A 9,796-nucleotide genomic window follows, 5' to 3' on the forward strand; every position below is an offset into this window, starting at 1 on the left:
ACTTGACGACAGACTATTACCAGATAAGAATGTCACCTACATATGTCCCTAAAATAGCCTTCAAAACACATTTTGGCCATTATGAACACTTGGCCATGCCATTTGGCTTGACCAATGCACCTTCTAGCTTCCAAGGGATGACGAACAATATCTTTCAGGATCACCTTAGGAAATTCATTCTAGTCTTTTTTATGACATTTTCATCTATAACAAGAACTTGGAAGAACACATACAACATCTCAAGATGGCATTTGAATTATTAGTGCAACACCAGTTGTTGGCCAAGAAGAGCAAGTGTGTCTTTGTTGCGAAAAGATTTGAGTACCTAGGATGTTATATCTCAGCACAAGGGGTGTCCATTGATCCAAGAAAAGTGAAAGCTGTGAGATCTTGGCCAGAGCCACAGTCTGTGACACAATTGAGAGGATTTCTAGGACTGGCAGGGTATTACAGGAGATTCAGCAGGAGCTATGGGGTCATTAGCAAACCTCTAACCGACATGCTTATAAAAGACAGGCATGTGACTACATCACCAATCTTAATCCTCCTATATTTTTCTCTAATATTTATGGTTGAGACTGATGCATGTGACATGGGCATTGGGGCTGTCGTAATGCAAAAGGGAACCTTATTACATTAGTCAGCAAAGGGCTATCCAAAAGACATCAATTGGAGAATGAACTATTGGCTTTAGTAATAGCTGAATAAGTGGTCACGGTATCTGACAGCTAGACCCTTCATTGTGAAGACAGACCAAAAGGCTCTCAAGTTCTTATTGGAGCAGAAGTTACGCACATGCAATCAACTCAAATGGATCACTAAGCTCATGCAGTTTGACTTTGAAATTGAGTACATAAAAAGAAGGAGAACAAGGCAGTTGATGCTTTATCAAGACTGCCTTTGGTTAAACTGGCTACAATGACACTATCAACTATGAAAACTGACCTATTTGGAGCTGATCATGAAAAGCTGGGACAAGGATGAAGAATTAACAGAACTAATTCAAGCACTGATGGAAAAAAGGAACTGAGGTTAATGGTAGGAAGACTGGTAGTAGGTCCAGAAAAGCAGTTGAGAAGGGACATCCTGCTGCTCTGGCATAATTCACCAGTATGAGGGCACTCTGGCATTGACAACACCTATAGAAGGCTGGCATCACTTTTCTGGTGGAAGGAGATGATAGAGAAGGTTCAGAACTATGTGAAAGCTTATGATATATGCCAAATGCATAAATATGATAATGCTCCTTACCCTGGACCATTATAACCTCTCAAAATTCCTATACAACATGGAGTAGTATAAGCATGGACTTCATAAAAAGATTGCCTAAATCAAAGGAAAACTATGATTTGGATAGTGGTAGACAGACTCATAAAATATTCCCATTTCATTTGGGGTTGCTTATCGGGCAGATTGGGCGGTTATTTACTCTTAACGGTTTGTCTTATCAGTTATCGGCTTTTAAATGTATTAATCCGCTAGCCATCCGATAAGATATCGAGCGGATTGATATCGGTTTAGCTCTTATCGGGCGGTTATCGGGCCATTTATTGGCCTAATTCAATCAAAATAAAATAAAATTTAGTCTCTGTATGTTTAAATAGGTGGTCAACGTACTAAGAGGAACGACGCAGAAGAGACACCGTGATGGATAAGTCATCTGTCTAGAATCTTATTTATGTTTATGCACATTGGCCTTAGTCCATGTGAAAGATTTCTTAGTGTACTAATATAATGATTAGAAGTGGGCATACTGTATATTTTAACATGTCATCTGCTTGGATAGAATTGCTAGGCCAAAAGTTCTGTTAGTTAGGACTTAGGAAGATATGTTTGCCCAGGATAAGAAAAAACAAATGTAATTTTAGGTAAAAGTGAAAATTAGCATCTCTAATTTATAGACGTAGAAGTCACAGAGATAATTTTGGGTCAATTAGTACAAAATCGTACATTAAAATCTTAATCCTATTGTATAGAACATAAATAAAACATATAAAAAGTTACCCCACGTCGATTATGTATAAAATGAATAGGAAGAGATTTCTTTACGAATCAAACAATGTAGGATCACAAAAAGTTTATAAAATTATTACCTACTAATAATTCAAAACAATTGAAAAGAAAATCATGTGTCTTGATATTATGTTAAGTAAGATAAAAGTTATTAGCGCATGTAAACCTTAATACTCGAAAACAGTGAAGAGGAGAAAGATGAGTTTGAAATAGTTATCAATTTGAACTGGGAACAATTTCAAATTCCTAGTGGATTGACAAAAATTCAAGTAGGCAGAAATTTACTTGAATTCAAACGTCGAAAATAGTTGGTAAAATTCAATATTACAATTTTATCCAACATAAATTATCTCGTTGAAGGAATTTAGGCTTGTAAGGGCATAAAAGTCGATTAATATTTTGAGGATATTTTGTCGATCAACATTTAGCGTGGAACATTCGTGCATTTATAATAATATAGATAGATATGGATAAAAATAAATTTTATAATATATATATATATATATATATATATATATATATATATATATATATATGGATATATATATATAATATAGATAGATATGGATAAAAATAAATTTTATAATATATATATATATATATATATATATATATATATTCTTAACGGGTTAACAGATTATCCGTTAAGAAAATTGAATAATCCGCCCCCAAACCGATAAGTCGTTAATAAAAAAAATTTAATTCGTTCTCCGTCCGTTAAATCGTTAACCCGATACCAATAAGCCATTAAGTTTCAGTTTTTGGTTTCGATTTGGTTTTAAACACCCCTAATTTCATTGGTCTTTCTCACTCTTATTCTGCTTATGATATAGCTATGCTCTTCATGAAAAATATTTACAAGTTACATAGGGTTCCAGAAGATATCACCAGTGACTAGGACCTAATTTTTACAAGCAAAGTTTGGCAAGGACTATTTTCTATGATGAGGGTGACTCTGAACACGTCAATAGGTGGTAAATAGGTGTTTAGAGACCTATTTAAGGTGTTTATGCTCAGACTCTCGGGCTGATTGGGTTCAGTTCTTAGCATCTACTGAATGGTGGTATAATACCACCTTCCATACCTCAAATCAAAGCACACCTTATGAGGCTTTGTATGGCCAGCCTCCAGCCTTGCAGCTGATGATTCTGAGCTAGAGGAGGTAGACAAAAGTCTGGTAACACGTGAATTTTAGGGGCAGCTGTTAAGATATCATCTAAAAAGAGCATGGTAGAAAATGTTGGCCCAAGCCAACAAACAGAGGTCTGATAAACAATTTAAAGAGGGCGATTGGGTCTACCTAAAAATTTAGCCTTATAGATAAATTTTCATGTCTGGTAAACATTTTTCTAAGCTATTTGCTAGATACTATGGCCCCTACTACATCCTACAAAATGTTGGAACTGTGGCCTACAAATTGTCACTTCCTTCTCAGCTTATGTTACATCCAACCTTCAACGTATCCTAGCTCAAACTCTGTCATGAGCTTCCAGCAACCATTTCCCACCCCCAGTCATAAATCTATCAAGCTTTTATTCTCCACAACGTGAAAAGATCTTGGAGAGGCGTATGATTCAAAAAGGAAACAAGGCAGCAGCTCAGGTCTTAATTCAATGGAAGCAATTACCAATAGAGTCAGTTGCGTGGGAAGACTATCAGGTCCTGAAGATTCGTTTTCCAGCCTTTCTTCCTTGAGGATAAGAAAGATGTTAACAAGGGGGCACTGATACAAAGATAAATTGTAGCTGTTTAAGAAGTTGTACACTGGGCATGCGGAGTTGTACCTAACGGTTAAGTTAGTTAAATAGTCAAGAGAGTTAAAGTTTGTAGTTAGTGCAAGTAAGTCCCAGAATAGTTTAAGTATAAGTTTTGATATTTACGGATTAGCCCTGTTAGATATCTATTTCAAATACTTATAGTCCAATAGAATTAGTTATGCTATTTTGTCTTTTAACTGATAGTGGAAGCACATATATCACTATAAACAATCGTTGCTTTTATCAATTGAAGAATTATCATTTCTATTTTCTTAGTTTTCTTCTTAGCTGTAGATTTTCCCTTTCAAACCATATATGCCGCAACATTATTTAGGGCATTACCCTTCATAATAATAATTGATGATGAGAATAATCACTCTCTTTTTTATATGATCTATTCATCTAATTCGGATATTGAAGAAAATATAGAAGCAAGATAACATTGAGGATACTGAAAACGTCCTTTATAAGGCTATCATCTATTTTCTCAAACGCGATAATATGATTTGAGATAATTATAAGTTTAGTTATGTTCATCCATTCAAATTTAAGCTGGTAAAAAATATTAATTGTAATCTGTTAAGTACTAATTACTAAAAAGTAGCTTAAGTTGTCTATTTGTCTCGGGCTCTTTTATTTAATGTGAACATTCTATTTTTGGATGGCAAGAATGCTAAATACAAAAGAACATACAAAGTAAGTTTCTCTTACTAGTCAAATGCTCCATATTGAAGCAAAATATTACATTAAAAGTCCGCATTTGATACTTCAGTAAATTCAAAAAAAAAAATGTCTTTTATTTAAAATAAAAAGTATAAAAATTAATCTTTATCCACAATGAGATTGTTGTTGTAGCTGCAAGTTCATCTTAATTAAAGTTAGATTTGGCATGCCCTAGATTCAGGGGTTACGTCAGTGCCATTCGACTACCCAATCCCCCGAGTAAATCGACATTTCATATTATGTTATATTTAACACCAACACATATATGTACACGAGTTTCCTTTTACCATCATATGCATATCATTATCACGGAATCCAAGTAGTTCCGTATCATGCAACGAACATTTATATTTAAATGCAACAAATATATATTTGCACATAAGATTACGAATATCGATATAAGCATAATGTCCCAACTATGCGAGACGTCAATGTACATACAATCCAAAAGAATAACCCACTAATATAGATGTTTAACCAAAAAGTGAAATTTCGGTTAAAGCCTTAATTTAGAAGAACTCGGGTTATTGATAATCAAAGAATGAATAAAGGAGAGTGATTTTTGCCAACAATACGATTCAAAGTAAAACCAATGTATTCAGATTGTATTTCGTGTGTCTACAATTGACTCATTATTTCCCTTTTATAGCTATCTTGGAAATATGCATTTTGCCTTTGTCATAATAAGGCCATCATAGACAATTAAAGACATTAAATGCTACGTTACATAATCATTGGATTTTAATACAGATTCTTTAACGTTTTTAGTATTTAATGCTCATTAAATACTATATCTGTACTCTCTTGTGCTGTCAGATTCACTCTCCTTAATTCTTGGACTTAAATAGGTACGGGCGTTGAATCTTTTGAGTATCTGCTCATGCCTCCTCTTATGCCTCTGCTCGTATCTGTTGCAACTCGTGCCTCTTTGCCAATCATAACTCTTTGACCAGTCTACGTGTCATGGCACGTCATCTTCCAATCACTTTAATATGTAAACTCAATTTTTTCCAATACAGATAGTCCCCCACTTGCCATTTATTCATCAATTGAATATTTGGGAAGTGGAATTCATTAAAAGATGAATTTTTGTCACCATTAATGCTATAGCAAAATCAACGCTTCATTTGTTACTTCCATTTAATGCTCTTCACGCGTGGCACCCTTTTACTGGATCTGCAACTTTGCAACGCTTTTTAGGGCTTTTTCACAGCTTCACTAATCACGAAGCGTCAGTTCTCATTATGACTTTTCCATCAGTGTACCTTTTCCTTTGACAGTTGCTTCGTAGTATAAATATAGTTTTCTTCTTTGTCTTTATCACATAAAGTTTTCAAAATATTCAGTTCTTGAATCTTTGTTTGTTTCTTCCTCGTACTATCATGTCTTCATCAAACCCTAACCCTAGAAGGTCCCCATAGTTGATAGCTTCCCTGATGCCCCCAGTAGGAGCAGAAGAGGAGGTAGGCTTCGTAATTTAGGATCTTCATCCTTGCGTGGTTCTTCTCTTCCTTTGCCTAGTTCTGGCCCTTTTTCTAGAATTAGAGGTTCTCTTTCACACAGATCTTCTTCTAGAGGTAAGGAATCTTCTGAACCTCTTCGTGAACCTCTAGTAGAGGAGATAGTTCCTCTAGAACTATCTTTCTATAATGACAGAGAATCTCTTAGAAATCAAGTATCTTCTTTAGATCACGCCGATATCTATCCCACTCAAATCACTGAAGGTTTGATTTCTTTAGTTCGTAGAGACTGCCATTGGAGTCATGACTTTCCTATCATTATTCCTAATCCGAATCAAAGAATTACCTCTTACTTAACCGGATATTCCTTTGTCTATACGTACCCTTTCACATTAGGATTCAAACCTGCTATTGATCCTGTTATTCTCGAGTTCTGTCGTTTCTTTGATGTTTGCTTAGGTCAAATTGGCCCAATAATATGGAGGGTTGTTGCCTGTTTGAGGCATTTAACCAACATAGCCAGTGTGCCTTTTACTTTCCCACATCTAATTCATCTTTACTCCCCTAGACTCTTTCGCGATGGTGTTTTTACACTAGTTGCCAAGAGCAAAAGAGTTCTAGTTAGCCCTGAAGATAATAAAGACCATGGCTGGTATACCAGATTTGTTGCTTCCCCCACTGTTGGTTTAGTGGGTGATGAGAACGTTCCCTTCCCTGAGAAGTGGAATTTTGCACGTGAGTCTTCTAACTTTCTCGTACCTTTTTCTTCGGTTTTGTTGATTTTTCTAATTTTACTTTTCCTTTCTAGCAACCATGGAAGTTGTGGAAGATGTTCTCAATTTCCGTAATTGGGTAGGAAAGCTGTTAAGTATTGCACCAATGGATGGTAGATCTTGGAAGACCCTTTCCCAATGTTTTGGTTGGAAAGTAAAAACTCATGGTAAGAGCTTTTATTTTATTTTACATATTCTTTTATCCTGAACTTAACCCAATCCTTCTTTCTATCAGGATTTGCTATTCGAGGAGTTACTGCTGAGACGGTTGTGGCTTCTCGTATTTCTTTGGAAAGGGCTCAAGAAATAATTCTGGGCTCTTCATCGAAAAGAAAAGGCATTATTGACCAAGATTCTGAAGAAGAGGAAGACGAGGGTTCCTTGGTAACAAGGCCACGGGCTCGCAGACGCATTATTTCCGATGATGAAGCAGAAGCATCCCCCCGCCGTTCTATTTCTCTTACCGAATTTGTTGAAGCCCTGATAGTGATCCCTGATGATGTTGATGATGCTCCCGCTGCTGCTCATGATTCTGTTGAGCAGCTTTTTGACCACGAGTTTGGTAGTAAAAGTTTAGGTCCCATTTTTGATGAAGCTCCCTTGGCTTCTTTTTCTCCTCCCGTGCTTGTGACTCCTACTTTGCTGATTATGGCTGCTTCCGTTCCTCCCCAGGCTATTTTTACTACTTCTACTGTTCCTCCTTCGACAATTCCTCCTCCACATACTCACCGTACTGAGGTTGGCTCCTCAAGTAGGAGTGGTGCTATGAGGCAAGTGATTATTGAAGTCCCCGCTGAGGGCAACCTTTTAAGGAAATCGGGTCAAGCAGATGTGTGGCTAAAGCCTTTAATTGGTCCTGTTAAGAGAGCCAAGCTAGAGAGCCATAGTTCTTTGACTTTGATGAATGACATTGTGCATGCTTCTTTAAAGGTATTCCTTTTTCCTAACTTTTATTTTGTCATTTTTCTATCTTTAGGATTCTCATTTCCTTTCCTTTTCTTTCCCCCTTTTTAGGCTAATCTCATCGGCATGGAGATGATGAAAAGGGTTACCCTCTCAGAGCAGTTAGTGCGTGATTACAAGTTGGAGGCATATAATTGGAAGGAATAGTATGAAAGTCTTCAGATCAACATGGAGTACTTAGAATAAAGTAAAAGTACCTTGGAGCAGCAGGCACGGGCTTTGACTTCGGAATTGGCAGTTGAAAAGGCTTCCTCCAGTCAAATAGACAAGGAAAAGGCTCGTCTTGAAACTTCCTTTTCCGAGCAGCTTTCCAAGGCGAGTGAAGATATTAGAGAGTTGAAGGCTCTCTTGGATGCAAACGAAGCTTATGCTGGTGAACTCGTGCAGAATTTGACTCAAGCCCAAGAAGACCTTCGGGTTTCTTCTTATAAGTTTTGTTCCTTAGAAAATTCCCACGCCTCTCTTCAAGCTTCTTATGAATCTGCCTTGGCTGAAAATGAAAAGCTAAAGAACGAAATCGCTGATTGGGAAATAGATTATGAGATCCTTGAAGATAAGTCTGCCATTGAAGTGAGTTGGGCGTTTTTGAATTCTTGCCGTGATACCCTTGTTGAAGCTAGCCAAGAGAATTTTAACTTGGAATCTAAGTTAGCTAAGATCAATGAAACTATTGAGAAGACTCAGCAGAACCAAGATTTTCCTTCTCTCGTGGTCGAAGCTTCCGTAAATGTTGAAGATGATACGGGTATCCCCACTCCTTCAAGCCAAGTTTAACCCGCTATTGTTGATGCACCTGCTTCAGTTCCTTTATCTTCTCAGTGACAAGTTTAAGTTGTTTGAATTCCTTTGTGTCTCTTTTTTTTTGGTTAAAATCCTTGGTCTCATTTGAGGGTTTGTTTTGGAAATTTAAGTCCCCAAACCTTTTATGGGGCAATATGTATAAACAATTTTCAGTTTATGACTAAGTTCATACTTAGTCTAAGCTTTTTAATAGTAAGAAGTTTTTCGTTACTATTTGAACTTCTGTTTTGTTTATTCCTGCCTTTATTTCTAATGACTTACTGAATAACTTGCATTTTTACTCTTCAAAAAATGCTTCTGTTAACTTCATGAATACTTAAATTAATCATGAATTTTATAAAAGAGGGCCCTTTTATATTCGACACTTAATGAAGAAGACGTCTCAACTTCATAACGGTGTTAATATACGATAAAAGAAATAAGAATACACATGTTTCTTGAAATAACTTTGACAAGTTTTTATTTGAACTTTGTCTAGTTTTGAATAACACTTTACATGTATTTGAATTACATCTATAACTTTCTCGTAACTGTTTTCCTCATAACAGATTTAAAAAAGAAAAATAAATACGAGGTTTTTATTTATAACCCATTTCAGTACATAGCCTTTACCCTAGCTATGGTAAGGTCTTTCTTTAGGCTTAGCTCGTGACTTTGCTCTGTACTTGACTTATTCATTGAGTGAATTTTTCAGGCTTGATCTTTGATTATTTCCCAATCTTCTTTGCCTTCTTTATACACATGCCTGTATATATTATATAGTCCCCCAAGTGTTTGAGCGTTGAAGTATGAAGCCTCGAGAACTTGATTGTTCCTCTCATTTGGTCCTTTCCCTGAAAAGAAAAAAACATACCAGACTCGGAGGTGCGATTATAGATGAAGATTGCTTAACCCGTTTGAATTTCTATTAGAATAATTGTAACCCTAGACCGGGAAGTTTAATTTATTCCACGTGCCTTGCATGTCGTGACTCATCATTTAGTACGGGCTAGCTTTTTGCCTATCATCTAAAATCGTTAGTAAAATTTAACAATTCAAAAATTAAATTTTAAAATATGGATACCTAACCGTGGGTATTCTTTAGAAATAGTATCTCTTTAGGTGAACAGCATTCCAATGCAACGGTAGTATCTTGCCATCGATTGTTTCCAGCTCGTATGCTCCTTTACCTGCAATATCATGAATCCTATAGGGTCCTTCCCATGTTGGACTTAATTTCCTTGCATTAGCTGCCTTCATAGAATGAAAAACCTTTTTGAGCACGAAGTCCCCAATTTTGAAGAATCTTAGGTGTGTTTTTCGGTTG

At 36.2% G+C, this 9,796-nt stretch overlaps 1 protein-coding gene across 1 annotated transcript; it reads left to right on the top strand.

The window, feature by feature from the left end:
- The first annotated feature begins 244 nt into the window (after nt 1-244).
- LOC142162796 (putative mitochondrial protein AtMg00860) lies at nt 245-984 on the top strand. Its single transcript, XM_075219594.1, has 2 exons — nt 245-610; nt 862-984. The coding sequence occupies exons 1-2, from the start codon at nt 245-247 to the stop codon at nt 982-984; spliced, it is 489 nt and encodes a 162-aa protein (XP_075075695.1).
- Nucleotides 985-9,796: the final 8,812 nt, after the last annotated feature.

The sequence above is a fragment of the Nicotiana tabacum genome, chromosome 1 (genome assembly GCF_000715075.1).
Source record: "Nicotiana tabacum cultivar K326 chromosome 1, ASM71507v2, whole genome shotgun sequence".
NCBI lineage: Eukaryota > Viridiplantae > Streptophyta > Magnoliopsida > Solanales > Solanaceae > Nicotiana > Nicotiana tabacum.

Bases quoted from the DNA above. Each gene is read 5' to 3' on its own strand.
- LOC142162796 (XM_075219594.1), top strand. From the start codon at position 245: ATGGCATTTGAATTATTAGTGCAACACCAGTTGTTGGCCAAGAAGAGC. The intron at 611-861 runs GTAATGCAAAAG...GTACATAAAAAG, and splicing joins ACATGGGCATTGGGGCTGTC to AAGGAGAACAAGGCAGTTGA.